This window comes from Heteronotia binoei, chromosome 15, assembly GCF_032191835.1.
Source record: "Heteronotia binoei isolate CCM8104 ecotype False Entrance Well chromosome 15, APGP_CSIRO_Hbin_v1, whole genome shotgun sequence".
Taxonomy (NCBI): Eukaryota; Metazoa; Chordata; class Lepidosauria; order Squamata; family Gekkonidae; genus Heteronotia; species Heteronotia binoei.
The window spans coordinates 59270187-59287992 of NC_083237.1; the positions used below are offsets into that span (position 1 = coordinate 59270187).

Below are 17806 nucleotides of genomic sequence, written 5' to 3' on the forward strand. Positions count from 1 at the left end.
CAGAGCGGCTCACAATCTCTTTTACCTTCCTCCCCCACAACAGACACTCTGTGAGGTAGATGAAGATATTGGATTTATATCCCGCCCTCCACTCCGAAGAGTCTCAGAGCGGCTCACAATCTCCTTTCCCTTCCTCCCCCACAACAGACACCCTGTGAGGTAGATGAAGATATTGGATTTATATCCCGCCCTCCACTCCGAAGAGTCTCAGAGCGGCTCACAATCTCCTTTACCTTCCTCCTCCACAACAGACACCCTGTGAGGTAGATGAAGATATTGGATTTATATCCCGCCCTCCACTCCGAAGAGTCTCAGAGCGGCTCACAATCTCCTTTCCCTTCCTCCCCCACAACAGACACCCTGTGAGGTAGATGAAGATATTGGATTTATATCCCGCCCTCCACTCCGAAGAGTCTCAGAGCGGCTCACAATCTCCTTTCCCTTCCTCCCCCACAACAGACACCCTGTGAGGTAGATGAAGATATTGGATTTATATCCCGCCCTCCACTCCGAAGAGTCTCAGAGCGGCTCACAATCTCCTTTCCCTTCCTCCCCCACAACAGACACCCTGTGAGGTAGATGAAGATATTGGATTTATATCCCGCCCTCCACTCCGAAGAGTCTCAGAGCGGCTCACAATCTCCTTTCCCTTCCTCCCCCACAACAGACACCCTGTGAGGTAGATGAAGATATTGGATTTATATCCCGCCCTCCACTCCGAAGAGTCTCAGAGCAGCTCACAATCTCCTTTCCCTTCTCCCCCCCCACAACAGACACCCTGTGAGGTAGATGAAGATATTGGATTTATATCCCGCCCTCCACTCCGAAGAGTCTCAGAGCGGCTCACAATCTCCTTTACCTTCCTCCCCCACAACAGACACCCTGTGAGGTAGATGAAGATATTGGATTTATATCCCGCCCTCCACTCCGAAGAGTCTCAGAGCAGCTCACAATCTCCTTTCCCTCCCTCCCCCACAACAGGCACCCTGTGAGGTAGATGAAGATATTGGATTTATATCCCGCCCTCCACTCCGAAGAGTCTCAGAGCAGCTCACAATCTCCTTTCCTTTCCTCCCACACAACAGACACCCTGAGAGGTGGGTGGGGCTGGAGAGGGCTCTCACAGCAGCTGCCCTTTCAAGGACAACCTCTGTCAGAGCTATGGCTGACCCAAGGCCATGCTAGCAGGTGCAAGTGGCGGAGTGGGGAATCAAACCTGGTTCTGCCAGATAAGAGTCCGCACACTTAACCACTACACCAAACTAATAAAAATAAAGTGCACAATTATATCATCCCGAAATCATCGTGTTCCCCCCCCCCCTCCCCACCGGGTCTCTGGAAAAATTGTCTTCCACAAAACTGATCCCTGGTGCCAAAAAGGTTGAGGACTGCTGCTCTATCTTACGTTCTTATATATGCTAATAAAGGCTGTCTTGTGAGATATAACCCCCAGAAGAGGAATTGGGTTTATACCCCACTCTGCAGAGTGACTTACACTCAGCTTCCCTTCCTCTCTCCACCACAGACACCTTGTGAGGTAGGTGGGGCTCTGAGAGAGCTGTGACTGACCCAAGGTCACTCAGCTGGCTGCATGTGGAGGAGTGGGGAATCAAACCCCGTTCTCCAGATTAGAGTCCTATGCCCTTAACCGCTACACCACACTGGCCTTTGGAGCCCTTCCCGAATATTTCTAGCCCCCCCAACTGAGGAGTTGGTTCCAGGTATTTACAAGGTGTTTTTATTGTTGTCTTTAACACACAGCTGATTATTTTGAAATTCAGTCAGCATTTACAGCAAAGTGTCCGGAGACACACAATTCAAAATAAGTGAAACAGCACACCAGTATCTCTCCATTAAGACTAGGGTGCCTGATCCTGCAATGCAGAGGTCCCCAACCTTTCTGAGCTTGCAGACACATCTGGAATGCTAACAAATCACGGTGGGTGCAGTCACAAAATGCCTGTTGCAGGAGGCAAAGACCGCACAGAGCAGCTGCCGCAGCTGACCTTTCGTCACCCAGGGAAGGTCCTTGTGCCGTGGTGGCAGCTGCTGACAAAGCAACGTCTTACAAAAACATCTGTCCAGCCGATCAAATCTCCCAACAGCAATCAGAACCCTTGCTGGTCATAAGCCCTGCTGGGCACTGCCCACTTTCTCAAAACACTTGGCAGGCTCCAGGAAAAGCGTCAGTCGGCTCCCTGATGTCCACGGGCACCGTGTCAGAGACCTGTGCTACAATCTTTGGCAATGCTTGCTGTCAGGCCTTCTTTTGTGGCAGGAACTCCTTTGCATATTAGGCCACGGCCCCCCAATGTAGCCAATCCTCCTGGAGCTTCCAGTAGGCCCTATACGAAGAGCCCTGTAAGCTCTTGGAGGATCGGCTACATCAGGGGGTGTGGCCTAATATGCAAAGGAACCCCTGCTAGAATTCTATCTCTGGACCCTGTACGAAGAGCCCTGTAAGCTCTTGGAGGATCGGCTACATCAGGGGGTGTGGCCTAATATGCAAAGGATTTCCTGCTGAGTTCCACAGGACTTCCACACATCCCTGATGTAGCCAATCCTCCTGGAGCTTCCAGTAGGCCCTGTACGAAGAGCCCTGTAAGCTCTTGGAGGATCGGCTACATCAGGGGGTATGGCCTAATATGCAAAGGATTTCCTGCTGAGTTCCACAGGAGTTCCACACATCCCTGATGTAGCCAATCCTCCTGGAGCTTCCAGTAGGCCCTGTACGAAGAGCCCTGTAAGCTCTTGGAGGATCGGCTACATCAGGGGGTGTGGCCTAATATGCAAAGGATTTCCTGCTGAGTTCCACAGGACTTCCACACATCCCTGATGTAGCCAATCCTCCTGGAGCTTCCAGTAGGCCCTGTACTAAGAGCCCTGTAAGCTCTTGGAGGATCGGCTACATCAGGGGGTGTGGCCTAATATGCAAAGGATTTCCTGCTGAGTTCCACAGGACTTCCACACATCCCTGATGTAGCCAATCCTCCTGGAGCTTCCAGTAGGCCCTGTACGAAGAGCCCTGTAAGCTCTTGGAGGATTGGCTACATCAGGGAGGCGTGGCCTAATATGCAAATGAGTAGCTGCTACAAAAAAAGCCCAGCTTGCTGTTACAGCACAAGATCCGCAGAAGTCATCCTGCTGAGAGGAACCCCAAAGCCCCTGCACAGAAAAATCCTCCCCAAACCTGCTAAAGGTGTAACTGCCCCCTACCACATAAACATGAACATGTGAAGCTGCCTTATACTGAAACTCACCACCGTCCCAGCAACGTCAGAACTGTCTACTTTGACTAGGCTTCCCAGCCCCCAGGTCCAGACGGATTCACCTGGTTTCAGGGACTTCTCTTGCCGTTGACCAGCTGTCAGGAGTGGAAAGCCCCTCCCCTAACCAGGGATGCTGCACAGGGAAACTGGTATTTGGGCAAACTCTATGGCAAGTGTGGCCAAACTGTGGCTCGGGAGCCCCATGTGGCTCTTTCACGCACATTGTGTGGCTCTCGAAGCCCCCACTGGCCAACTTAGGGAAGGCATTTCTCTTTTTAAAGCACTTCACTAAGCCAAGCTAGCTGGCAGCTTGGAAAATGCATTTCAAGTGGCTTTCTTCCCACTTCTTTCTGCATTTAAAGTCACTTTCTTTCTGCCTCTCCCTCCCCATCTATTTGCCTGCCTGCCTTCCTTTCCTCCCTCCCTGTCTTGCAGCTCTCAAACATCTGATGTTTATTCCATGTGGTCTTACATTAAGCAGGTTTAGCCACCCCTGTTCTATGGTTTTGAGGGCGAAAAACCAAGTTTTGCCCAAATACCAGAGCGTCCCCTGTGCAACATCCCTGGCGTCCCCGCTCACTCCCAGAATGCCCTCCCTGATGTCCTCCGCTGGAGCAGAGGTAAGACTTGGCAACCCTAACTCAGACTGGCAGGAGTTCCCCTAGGGCAGGGGTGGCCAAACTTGCTTAATGCAAGAGCCACAGAAAATAAATGTCAGATGTTTTAGAACCACAAGACATAAATGTTAGACGTTTGAGTTCAGGAAGGAAGGAAAGCTGGGGGAGGGAGATGTGGAAAGAAAGCAACTTGAAATGTGTTCTCCAAGCTGCCAGCTGCTGCTATAAAGAGACAAATGCCTTCTCCAAGACAGCCGATAGGACAGTGGGAGCTCCAAGAGCCACACAATATGTGTGAAAGAGCCACATGTGGCTCCCGAGCTGCAGTTTGGCCACCCCTGCCCTAGGGACTCAGGTGGAAGTCTTTCGCATCTCCTACCGCCAGATCTTTTAACTGGAGATGCCGGGGCTTGAACCTGGGACCTTCTGCATGCCAAGCAGATGCTCTGCCACTGAGCCACACAGCCCCCTCCCCGGGTTTGACTGCTCCCCTGCCTGGCATCCCACCACGATACTGGGCTTATCCGTTCCATCATTCGCTCGCCTCACCTTCCCTCCGTCGGCATGGTATTCCGTCTCATCTATATCCAGCAGCCGGGCTAAGCCAAAATCGGTGATCTTGACATGATTGGGGCTCTTCACCAGGACGTTCCGAGCGGCCAAGTCCCGATGGACCAGGCGGACATCCTCCAGGTAGCTCATTCCCTAAGCGGGGAAAGAGAAATACGAGCCTTAGGGGGATTTTTTTGCCCATTCTCTTGAACAGATGCAGGAAATGCAGGTTTTGGATGGATGCCCACTTCCATACTCCCAGTAGCAGACTTTCGGGGGGGGGCGGGGTGTTAATTAAAATTAATTTCACCTCTTGTGGGATTCGCAACAAGCTTGCTCAACTTGTTTTGAAAGATGAGTCCCCAGGGAGAGATAAAATGGGCGGTGGGAGCACATACGACGCTTGCTCACATCTGGCACAACTGGTTTATTCTTTCTCAAACAGCTCAAACGAAGATAGCGGATTGCAGCAAACCCCACCCCCCCAGAAGTGTCGAACTCATTTGTTAGGAGGGCCGGATCTGACGTAAATGAGACCTCGTTGGGCCGAGCCGTGTCGAGCCGGACCACGTGTGTACCTATTTAAGATTAGGTAGCAGAAATATAACTTTATAAAGGACTCAGACAAACACAAGTAAAGATTTTTGTTTTTTAAAAAACTTAAAATAAAACATACTTAAAACATTAGCACGCGTTGGTCTTACAGGTGCTTTCTTTGTATCTCTCCCAGAGAACTGGTCAAAGGAAGCTCTGGCTCTTTACTTCCTTCCCCAGGGAGCCAGGAGGAGGAGGAGCCTCAACCAATAGAAGGAAGAGAGGCTTGGCTCAGTAGCTCTGCTGCGCAATTGAGAAAGCCTGGCATAGTAGCTCCTGTGCGATTGAGCAAACCTGGCAAAGCAAGCTGTGACGCAGAAGGAAGCAAGAGAAAAGGAGAAGGAAGCAGACGACAGCCAGTTGCTCGGGGGCCTCATTCGTCCCCCTGGCCACATGTTTGACACCCCCACCCAAGATACTGAGTCAGTCCTTGGGTCCATCTAGCCAAGCGCTATCCGCTCTGATTGGTTGTGACCCCTCCCCAAGGTCATGGGCAGAGTTCTTCTCCACCTCTTCTACCTAAGATTCCTCTTCAGATTGATTGAGGCATTCTGTCAAGGAAGTACATGCTCCGCCCCTTTATGGGAGAACCCAAACAATGCTTGAAGCAGTTCATATTTATACAAATTGCAATGCTCAGTTATGGGTTTGCAAAGGCTCTGAAGAAATGGGTTGTTTGGGTAGAGGCAAAGATCTGAACAGATCTGAACATCTGATTGCTAGAATTCTCACTGGAACCCCTAATCACAAGAATTCTCATTTGTGTTTCAGATTCAAAGGGGCTAGAAATTTGCTGGGTTTTTTTTAAAAAAAGACAAAAACAGGCAGGGGTTTTCATTCCATTGAATTTCTCATCCTGAGTACGCCGTTCTGAGACTTCCGGGTTGGAAAATGCCAAGCTGAACTGCTTCTCAGAAGGGGAGCAGGCTGGAACTTCTGTTCGGGGTAGTGAAAGGCAATCTAATGCTACTGCCTACTTTTCTCAGTCAGAGATTAGTCCAAGATATGCACAGGAAACTGAGGGGATTTACTTTGACTAAAAGGGAGTCCCCGGGGGGGGGGGGGGGGCTCCTTTGAGGCTTTGAAGAGTCTCCGGAGACGAGTTGCCTTTTCATCCTCTGCAGAGGTTTCCAGAGTCATTTACTTGACTTAAGCTCGACAGGATCCTAATCTTCTTTGATTCTGCTAAACATCTAAAGCTATGCAAGACCGGTGTTGATCTGGATAACTACAGAAAAGGTACAGATTGCTATCTAATTAAAATTAAACAATATAAAATCAGAAGGTGGGAAATTGGAATTTAGACAGCTTGGAAGAAGAAGGGGAGAAGGGGCGAAATTTTGACTGTGTAAATTTAAAGGACAGTGTTAAAAAGTGAGAAGGAATTTATTGTTTGGTCTACTTGTGGTTTCTGAGAAAATCCCCATCGTCATAGAACTGCAGCTTCCACAGTCAATACAGGAAATATATCAAAAGTATCTACCAGTGAAAACGGGATTTGGTGGACAGTAAAGCAGGAAATATTGGATGAAAAAGGGAAATCACTGAAGCAGCCAGCCTACTCTAGGACTATAATATAATAGAAAAACATTGGCGGCCATTGCAAGGAGGTCAAAATTTAAATAAAATTTTTTAAGTGTTCAGGACATTAAAAATTGGTGGAGCCGACAGAGGTGACGACTATAAGGTAAATGCTATTGGACATTACTGCTAACAACTATTTTAGAAGCCTCTAGAGGAAAAAGGAAAAAAAAAATTAAAGAGAGGCAGAAAGTCGCAACCGGCATTTTGGAGAAAATAAAATTTTTAAAAATAAATATCTGAGCCCAGGAGGCTCTGAAGATGGCGAAATTAGGCTTATTGAAGAAAGCAAGCTTCATTCTTTTAAACCTGATAGCTGAAATTTAATTTGGTGAGGTCAAATTTTTCATTGTTTTTACATGTCAGAACACAAGCAAACCCATGCAAGGACTGCTTCACTGGAGAAATTGCAGGAGCCATTGGATGCAATGGAAGCCAGGATGATGAAAGGGATGAAGGAGATGATAACTGCTTCCAAAAAAGAAATTAGAAAAGATACTGAAGAGCTAAAAAAAGATATAGAGGATCTCAGAAATGAGACTGTGGTAACATCAAAGAAAGTGCAAGAGGTGGAAGGGAGAGTGAAAGTACATGATTCCACCTTGCTAAAAATACAAGAAAAAGTGGCAATTCATGACTGCAAATTGATGGAGACCCAGATACGTCTGAGAGGAGTACCTGAGGATGAAGAAACTGACCTGAAAGAATATATAATAAAAATAATTGCAGAATTTCCGGAGGAAGATCCTGAAGGGACTAGAAACATGTATGACTATATGTATAGAGTGAATTCACTTTATGCAAAAAAAAAAAAAAAACCAATCTACCAAGAGATGTGGTTATAAGATATATGACAAAAGAAATGGTGGGAAAGATTATGAACAAAATTTTTGAAAAGACACTGATAGTGGGAGGCAGCAGAGTAAGAATTATGAAGGAGTTGCCAAGGCAAGTGATAAATGACAGAAGAGCATATAAGAAACGGACAGAAAAATTACGGGACATTGCAATGATGTATGGATGGATAATACCTGAAGGTTTGAGCTTTGAACTTCAAGGAAGAAGGATTACAATTACAAATACACAGGAACTGCGTAGATTTTGTGAAGAACATAAAGAATTTGCACCATGATGGATTACAAATTAGTATCTTGGAATGTAAATGGGACTAAATTCACCACAAAAAAGAAAGGCAACATTTCATTGGATTAAAAAGCAACATTGTAATATACGGTAGTTTGTTTACAAGAAATACATATCAAACAAAAGGATTACCAATTTTTATGGAATAAGCAATTGGGACTAGAATTTCATTCATCGGCTGAACAGAAGAAAAGGGGAGCGATTTTTTTATATTAAACAAGAATTGGATCCAAAATTAGTGTTTAAAGATAAAGATGGAAGATTTGTAGCGGTAGAAATAATATTAAACGCAAAAAACATTGTTATTGGGATTGTATGCACCAAATGGAGCAAAGGATGCTTTTTTTCAAATCTGTGGCAGGGCAGGAGCTTTTGGGAGTCACTGATCACTCACTAAGTAGCTAACACCAATTTCTCTCTTTCTTATTCAGGATTTTTTTTCTATGAGAAGAAAGCTGGGAGAGATGGGTTACAGCAGGGGTGTCAAACGTGCGGCCCGGGGGCCGAATTAGGCCCCTGAGTAACTGCCTCTTGTCTGCTTCCTTCTCCCTCTCTCTTGCTTCCTTCTGCATCTCAGCTTGCTCTGCAAGGTTTGCTCAATCGCACAGGAGCTACAGAGCAAAACCTCGATGTTCTCCATTGCTTGAGGCTCCTCCCCCTCCTGGGGAGGGAGGGAAAGAGCCAGAGCTTCCTTTGCCCAGTTCCCTGGATCTCATGGGAGAAATACAAAGAAAGCACCTTTAAGACCAACAAGTGCTAATGTTTTAAGTTGGTTTTAAGCAGGTTTTAAGTTGAAAAAACCCAAAACTTTACACATGTTTGTCTGTGTCCTTTAAAAGTTTATCTCTGCTACCTAATCTTAAATAGGCACACATGTGGCCCAGCCCAACACGGCCCAGCCTGACCCGACAAGGTCTCATTTATGTCAGATCCGGCCCTTATAATAAATGAATTCAACACTCCTGAGTTAGAGAGACGGAGGAAGAAGCAAGAGGAGAGAATGCAACTTAGTTAACATATGGCATTGTATTAGACTAGCCAGGCAGTCCTAAGATCATCTGGCAGCCAGAAGTTCTAGCTCTTTTGGCATTATGCACCACTAGGGGGTGAGCTGGACTCGTTTTTAAGGCAAGGGATGTTTCAGAGGTGGTTTTCCCATTGCCTGCCTCTGTGTCACGACCCTGGTATTCCTTAAAGGTCGCCCTTCCAAATAATAGCCAGGGCCGACCCTGCTTAGTTTCCAAAATCTGATGAGATCGGGCTAGCCTGGGCCACCCAGGTCAGATCTTAAGAGAACACAACTAGCAAACACGAAAGCCATTAGAACAGAATCCCATGTGCCAAGTTACTGGTGGAATGATAAGTCTGAGAAAGTTGAACGCTACTGCTACGCAACACGCACCCCCGGCAGGCCACTGCACCGAAGCCCCACCGCGGCCGTGAAGCCCCACCTACCTTCGCTATCTGCACACACCAGTTCAGCAAGTCCTGGGACCCGATACGTTCCTTGTTCTCCCGGACGTAGTCCAGCAGGCAACCGTACGGCATCAGCTGCGTGACCAGCTGCACCGTGGAAGTGAGGCAGATGCCCAGCAGCCGCGAGACGTACGGGCTGCCCACGCCCGCCATGACATAGGCTTCCTGGAGGAGACATGAAAAGGAAGGCGGTAAAGCAGAGGTCTTCTTTGGGGAGCGGAACTGGCTGAGCCCCGATAAAACACCCAGGGGCTAGTCAACTTGCAGAGGAGTTTGGCCTACGGAGGAAGTGTGCTCTTTAGAGACCTCTGAGGATTTTAAGGTGCTTTCTTTGCTTGATCATTCTGATCCGGAAATCACTGAATTAGTAGCAAAGGGGTTTTTTTTATAGAACTACAGCAGAAGACTAGATGTTTTCGAGTTGTGGTGCTGGAGAAGAATTGAGAGCCCCTTGGACTGCAAGAAGATCCAATCAGTCAGTCCTAAGGGAAATCAACCCTGACTATTCCCTGGAAGGTCAGATGCTGAAGCTGAAGCTCAAATACTTTGGCCACCCAATGAGAAAGGAGCACTCACTGAAGAAGATCCCGATGCTGGGAAAGACAGAAGGCAAAAGAAGAAGGGGATGGCAGAAGATGAGATGGCCGGACAGCATTACTTGTCAGACATTGTAACTACCTTAGAATGTGCAGTGCTTAGATAAGTTCTCTTGACATGACTAACGCCATTTTGTTTGCTGTTACTAACCCTCAGAATAAAGATGTGCATTTCAAACAGAGAGAGCGACCGTTGTAAATCCCATGGGAGGAATTTCTCACTTGGCAGCCACAGGGGCCTTAAGCCTTTGAAGATGGCATGCCTCAAGGTAACCAGCAGGGAACCTTCCTGGGAAGGAGATAAGGGAGTATGGGAGCAGACAACTATCTCTCTGGGTGTGAGAATGGATTTATTGTTATGCTACGTGTATTCTACAAAAACCCAAGGGCAACCTTGGAATGTATCAAACTCAATCTGATTCTATCCCAGACCACTTGTTCTCAAATAAATGGATTAATTTTGCAACAAAATGATTCGTTCTTATTTGACGTTCCAAAGTCTGACATTACTGATGTAACAAGCACAAATTTGAGCAGACTTCGGAGGATGGTGGAAGACAGGAGGGCCTGGAGTGACTTTGTCCATGGGGTTGCAGAGTAGGACTCGACGGTGCGACTGAACAACAACAATGTTGGTTACTCATCCTGATAAGTAGTACTATGTGTATCAGGTTTTACTATGTTGCTACTTTGTTTTTATCTTGCAATCCTAATTTTATTCTGTATGGATTTTGTACTCTCTTAATCTGTAACCTGGCCGACCGTCAATTTTATATTTTTATATAGGCCAATAAAGACTCTCTTGTGTGTAAGCGTGCTCTGCTGCCCCCTGCTGGGAGGAGGACACCCCTGCAGCAGGCCGTCAAGCCTCTTTTGGTGGTGCTGGGAAGTGCAGGCCAGTCCCAGCTGATTTATGGGGCCCCTGTGGGGTTTTCAAGGCAAGAGACATTCAGAGGTGGCTTTGCCATTGCCTGCCTCTGCGTCACGACCCTGGTATTCCTTGGTGGCCTCCCATCCAAATACTAGCCAGGGGAAACCTGCTTAGCTTCCAAGATCTGACAAGATCGGTTTGTCCGGACTGCCCATGTCAGGGCCCAGCCTCTTTTACTCACGTCCAAAATCTCCTTGTTGGCTTTGGGGGACGTATTTTCCCGCAAGACTTTGATGGCTACTGGGATCTTCACGCTCTCGCCATCTGGAATCCACACGCCCTGAAGAAGAAGAAGAAGAAGAATTGCAGATTTATACCCCGCCCTTCTCCCTGACTCAGAGCGGCTTACAATCTCCTATGTCTTCTCCCCTCACAACAGACACCCTGTGAGGTGGGTGGGGCTGGAGAGGGCTCTCACAGCAGCTGCCCTTTCAAGGACAACCTCTGCCAGAGCTATGGCTGACCCAAGGCCATTCCAGCAGGTGCAAGTGGAGGAGTGGGGAATCAAACCCGGTTCTCCCAGATAAGAGTCCGCACACTTAACCACTACATCAAACTGGCTCTCTATTAGAGCTATGGCTGACTCAAGGCCATTCCAGCAGCTGCAAGTGGAGGAGTGGGGAATCAAACCCGGTTCTCCCAGATAAGAGTCCGCACACTTAACCACTACATCAAACTGGCTCTCAAAGAGAGGACAACAAAGTAAGATGAGGAAATTCAGCAGGGAGTTCTTGGATGATCGGGGTCGGGGGAGTCCCCATGACAATCTCGCCTACTGTATGGTTAGTTTTATTTTATTTTTTAAAGTTAACATTTTATTAAATAAGTTTCAAAATGACGATTGCAGCAAGTCCTAAAAATACTTACATACAAGTAGCCATTCAAAAAATTACGATTGTATCAAACCATTACAATGCAAACTTACATACAAGCATTTTTGCCGATAATGCAAGAGCGAAGCGGAACAGTTCACAAATGAACTACAACAGATAAATACGTAGAAATAAAAAAAAACCTGTCACTTAACTCAATGCAAAGCCAAAAGTGCAGAAGTAACTGCATGAGAGCCATAAAGGCCTGATGAAAAATATGCTTTAAAAGATGACCGTTTAACTAATAACGTGGACCTATGAGAGGGCTGTGTCCTACAAGACACAGGTGGCCAAAATCTGTTTAACCTAAGGGTCACATAAAATACATGCCAGATGTCTGAGGGCCACAAGACATGAATGTCAGATGTTTGAGCTCCAAGACAAAGAAAGGGAGGGAGGGAGGGAGGGAGGGAGGGAGGGAGGGAGGGAGGGAGGGAGGGAAGGAAGGAAGGAAGGAAGGAAGGAAGGAAGGAAGGAAGGAAGGAAGGAAGGAAGGAAGGAAGGAAGGAAGGAAGGAAGGAAGGAAGGAAGGAAGGAAGGAAGGAAGGAAGGAAGGAAGGAAAATAGATGGAGGGAGGTGGAAAGAAAGCAACTTTAAATGCATTCACCAAGCCACTGGTTGGCTTGGCAAAGTGATCTAAAGAGAGAAATGCTTTCTCCAAGCTGTCTGAAGCAGTGGTGGGGATTTCCAGAGCCACACAATATGTGTGAAAGAGCCACATGGGGCTCCCGAGCCACAGTTTGGCCACCCCTGCTACAAGAAATGTTATGTGTTATTTTGTCCAGGATAAACTATACCCAGCATTGACTTAACCAGTGGAGGTAATTAAACAGGGTGGAGGTGGGGAATCACAATATGATGCGTAGGATCAAACAGAGCTAAATGATCAGCCAGGGAGGGGGGCACATCAGGGAGATACCAGTTCCCATGGCAAGTGTATATCACTGGTATGGGCAGGGGTGGAATTCTAGCAGGCGCTCCTTTGCATATTAGGCCACACCTCCCTGATGTAGCCAATCCTCCAAGAGCTTACAAGACTCTTTTTTTGTAAACTCTTGGATACATCAGGGGGTGTGGCCTAATATGCAAAGGAGCTCCTGCTAGAATTCCACCCCTGGACAGTGCTCCAAAGGCAAGATTCAGCGCAATGGAGGGAGTGGGGGTGTAGGGAGGTATCCACATGGGCTTCCCCATGCTTTGTCCCAATTCTCCACTCTTTTTTTTCCCTTTCCTTTTCTCCAAGGAGTTCAGTGCAGCATATGTGGTTCTCCCCTCCTTCATATTATCCTTACAACAACCCTGTAAGGTGAGTGAGGCTGACAACACAGTAGGGTTGATAACTCTGGCTTCGGAAATTCCTGGAGATTTTGGGGGTGGAGCCTGATGAGGGCAGGGTTTGGGAAAGGGGAGGGACCTCAGTATAGCATAGTGAGTGCCACAGAGTCCGCCCATCAAAGCAGCCATTTTCTTCAGGGGAATTCATCTCGGTCATGATAATATTGGATTTATACCCCGCCCTTCACTCTGAAAGAGTGAATCTCCATTGCCTTTCTCCCCCACAACAGACACCCCATGAGGTGGGTGGGGCTGAGAGGGCTCTCACAGAAGCTGCCCTTTCAAGGACAACTCCTGAGATAGCTATGGTTGACCCAAGGCCATTCCAGCAGCTGCAAGTGGAGGAGCGGGGAATCCGGTTCTCTCAGAAAAGGAGTGGGGAAACCGGTTCTCCCAGATAAGAGTCCGCACACTCAGGGGTGGAATTCTAGCAGGAGCTCCTTTGCATATTAGGCCACACACCCCTGATGTAGCCAATCCTCCAAGAGGAAATTCAGCAGGGAGTTCTTGGATGATCGGGGTAGGGGGAGTCCCCGTGACAATCTCGCCTACTGTATGGTTAGTTTTACTTTATTTTTTAAAGTTAACATTTTATTAAATAAGTTTCAAAATGACAATTGCAGCAAGTCCTAAAAATACTTACATACAAGTAGCCATTCAAAAATTACGATTGTATCAAACCATTACAATGCAAACTTACATACAAGCATTTTTGCCGATAATGGAAGAGCAAAGCGGAACAGTTCACAAATGAACTACAACAGATAAATACGTAGAAATAAAAAAACCTGTCACTTAACTCAGTGCAAAGCCAACAGTGCAGAAGTAACTGCATGAGAGCCATATAGGCCTGATGAAAAATATGGCCACACACCCCTGATGTAACCAATCCTCCAAGAGCTTACAAGACTCTTTTTTGTAAGGTCTTGGAGGGCTGGCTGCATCAGGGGTGTGTGGCCTAATATGCAAAGGAGCTCCTGCTAGAATTCCCCTGAACTCACTTAACCACTACACCAAACTGGTTCTTTCCAGGGCCCGGATGTCATCTGGCAGAGAGTTCCACCAGGTTGGGGCCAGAAGAGAAAAAGTCCTAGCCCCTGTTGAATACAGCTGGGCCTTCTGAGGGCAGGGGATCACCAGCAGATTACTACGATAAACTTTCCTGTGCATGCACACTTCTTCAGATACATGAAAGCTTCTACCCAGAATTGAACTCGTCAGTCTTAAAGATGCCACTGGACTCAAACTGTATTCTATTTACCAGGTTATTATTGAGCCACGAGTTATCCGGGAAACTTTTCCAGGTCTCCATCAGTCAGCCCTTTTAACCCTCGCAGTCAGGCAACTTGAACATATGAAGCTGCCTTCTACTGAATCAGACCCTTGATCCATCCAAGTCAGTCTTGTCTACTCAGACTGGCTGTGGCTCTCCAGCGGAGGTTTTTCATGCCTACTTGCCTGGACTCTTTTTAGTTGGAGATGCCGGGGATTGAACCTGGGACCTTCTGCTTACCAAGCAGATGCTCCACCACTCAGCCACCGTCCCTCCCCTAACTGGCAGTGGCTCTCCAGGGTCTCAAGCTGAGGTTTTTCACACCTACTTGCCTGGAGCCATTTTAGTCGGAGATGCCGGGGATTGAATCTGAGACCTTCTGCTTACCAAGCAGCTGCTCTACCACTGAGCCACAGCCTAATTCATGGCTCTCCAGGGTCTCAAGCTGAGGTTTTTCACAGCTACTTGCCTGGAACCATTTTAGTTGGAGATGCCGGGGATTGAACCTGGGACCTTCTTCTTACCAAGCAGATGCTCCACCACTCAGCCACCGTCCCTCCCCTAACTGGCAGTGGCTCTCCAGGGTCTCAAGCTGAGGTTTTTCACACCTACTTGCCTGGAACCATTTTAGTTGGAGATGCCGGGGATTGAATCTGAGACCTTCTGCTTACCAAGCAGCTGCTCTACCACTGAGCCACTGTCACTTCCCTGACCAGCAGTGGCTCTTCAGGGTCTCAAGCTGAGGTTTTTCACACCTACTTGCCTGGACCCTTTTTAGTTGGAGATGCCAGGGATTGAACTTGGGACCTTCTGCTTACCGAGCAGATGCTCTACCACTGAGCCACAGCCTAATTCATGGCTCTCCAGGGTCTCAAGCTGAGGTTTTTCACACCTACTTGCCTGGAACCATTTCAGTTGGAAATGCCGGGGATTGAACCTGGGACCTTCTGCTTACCAAGCAGATGCTCCACCACTCAGCCACCGTCCCTCCCCTAACTGGCAGTGGCTCTCCAGGGTCTCAAGCTGAGGTTTTTCACACCTACTTGCCTGGAGCCATTTTAGTCGGAGATGCCGGGGATTGAATCTGAGACCTTCTGCTTACCAAGCAGCTGCTCTACCACTGAGCCACAGCCTAATTCATGGCTCTCCAGGGTCTCAAGCTGAGGTTTTTCACAGCTACTTGCCTGGAACCATTTTAGTTGGAGATGCCGGGGATTGAACCTGGGACCTTCTTCTTACCAAGCAGATGCTCCACCACTCAGCCACCGTCCCTCCCCTAACTGGCAGTGGCTCTCCAGGGTCTCAACCTGAGGTTTTTCACACCTACTTGCTTGGAACCATTTTAGTTGGAGATGCCGGGGATTGAATCTGAGACCTTCTGCTTACCAAGCAGCTGCTCTACCAATGAGCCACTGTCACTTCCCTGACCAGCAGTGGCTCTTCAGGGTCTCAAGCTGAGGTTTTTCACACCTACTTGCCTGGACCCTTTTTAGTTGGAGATGCCAGGGATTGAACTTGGGACCTTCTGCTTACCGAGCAGATGCTCTACCACTGAGCCACAGCCTAATTCATGGCTCTCCAGGGTCTCAAGCTGAGGTTTTTCACACCTACTTGCCTGGAACCATTTCAGTTGGAGATGCCGGGGATTGAACCTGGGACCTTCTGCTTACCAAGCAGATGCTCCACCACTCAGCCACCGTCCCTCCCCTAACTGGCAGTGGCTCTCCAGAGTCTCAAGCTGAGGTTTTTCACGCCTATTTGCCTGGACCCTTTTGAGTTGGAGATGCCGGGGATTGAACCTGGGACCTTCTGCTTACCAAGCAGATGCTCTACCACTGAGCCACAGCCTCATTCATGGCTCTCTAGGGTCTCCAGCTGAGGTTTTTCATGCCTATTTGCCTGGAACCATTTTAGTTGGAGATGCCGGGGATTGAACCTGGGACCTTCTGCTTACCGAGCAGATGCTCCACCCCTCAGCCACCGTCCCTCCCCAAACTTCCCCTCTGCTCACCTTGTAAACTGTCCCAAAGGCGCCGGACCCCAAAACCTTGACTTTTTTCAGCTCTGTCTCCTTGAGGATTCGCATCTGGGCCTGGTTAGGCAAGGCTCCGCTGGGGGTCAGGGGTTCCACCAGCTACCAGGCACGGAGAGAGAGGAGAAGATACCGCATGAGAGAGAAACAGAGAGTGATTTCCCCCACCAGCAGCCAGCACAAGAGTGAGACATCAGAAGATCAGACCAGCGGGATATGAGACAGGAGACCATTCAATAAAAATACTAGAGTAGACAAACTGAAGTGAGAGAAAACGGCCAGAGAGGCACATTCTTTCACTCCTGGTGGCTCTGCCCCGTTATACAAAGCTTTTGGAGGCTAATTTACCAAGAAGTACATGCCCTCACCTCACACTTCCCACCTTTCACGCCGGAGTACGCTCTCCTGAACCTTGTAGGCACCTCACGCATTCCTGAGCACACGGAGGAACTAATTTCACATATGTTCGTGGCAGCTAAATTTGCAATTGCCCTGGTTTGGAAGCAACAAACTCCTCCCTCGAGACAGGCATGGTGGCTGAAACTATGGGATTATTTTGTCTTAGATAAGCTCACCTATGAGTTAGATCCTCGTTGCTCCTCCCAGACCGCTTCCTCGGACTTTGTGTGTAAATGGCGTCCTTTTATTGATAAAGTCTCAAAAGACAGCAGAAACCCTAATGACTCACACCATGCTATATTAATGTCATGCCAACTACTGTTGTAATTAGTTTTTTAATGGTTAACATCGTATGTATCCACTTCCTCACTATGTATTGGTATATGCTATGCATCTGCTGATGTACTACCACCTTTGTACCTTGAACTTTATACCAATAAAGCTTTTCTATTCAAAAAAAAAAAAAGTGAGAGAAAACATCAAATAAAAGCCTGGGCCTACCAGAAAGGTTTTAGCCTGGTCTCTCAAAGCCAACGGGGCAGCCACCAGGCAAGCCTCAAGGGCGGAGGGTGGCGAAAAGCCCTTTTCAATTCCTACTGACTTCACCTGTGCAGCTACCCGGAAGAACTTTGTGGGAGCTTCATGAAATAAATCAGCGGTAGGTTTAGAACAGATAAAAATAAGTAGTTCTTCGCCCAAAGGGTAACGAACTCGTGAAAATCACTGCTGCACGAAGTGGTGGCAGCTACAAGCATAGACAGCTTCCAGAGGGCACTGGATAAATATATGAAGCAGAGGTCCATCAGTGGCTATTAAAGGTCAAGGTAGTCCCCTGCGCAAGCACAAGTCGTTTCCGACTCTGGGGTGACGTTGCATCACAACGTTTTCACGGCAGACTTTTTACGGGGTGGTTTGCCATTGCCTTCCCCAGTCATCTACACTTTCCCCCCAGCAAGCTGGGTCCTCATTTTACCGACCTCGGAAGGATGGAAGGCTGAGTCAGCCTTGAGTCAGCTATCTGAACCCAGCTTCTGCTGGGATTGAACTCAGGTCATGAGCAGAGAGCTCCTACTGAAGTACTACAGCTTTACCACTCTGTGCCACGGGGCTGTTAGCCAGTGTATTGCTGGAACTC

General features: G+C 47.9%; 1 protein-coding gene across 1 annotated transcript in view; it reads right to left on the reverse strand.

Annotated features, from left to right (window-relative positions):
• The window catches only part of ERBB2 (erb-b2 receptor tyrosine kinase 2), a 148845-nt gene that overhangs the window by 17906 nt on the left and 113133 nt on the right, over positions 1-17806 (reverse strand). Inside the window, exons 18-21 of the mRNA XM_060256668.1 lie at positions 16252-16374; positions 10941-11039; positions 9212-9397; positions 4436-4591 (exon numbers count right to left, since the gene is read on the reverse strand). Coding sequence (XP_060112651.1) covers positions 4436-4591; positions 9212-9397; positions 10941-11039; positions 16252-16374 — 564 coding nt within the window. The remainder of the gene's footprint in view (positions 1-4435; positions 4592-9211; positions 9398-10940; positions 11040-16251; positions 16375-17806) is intronic.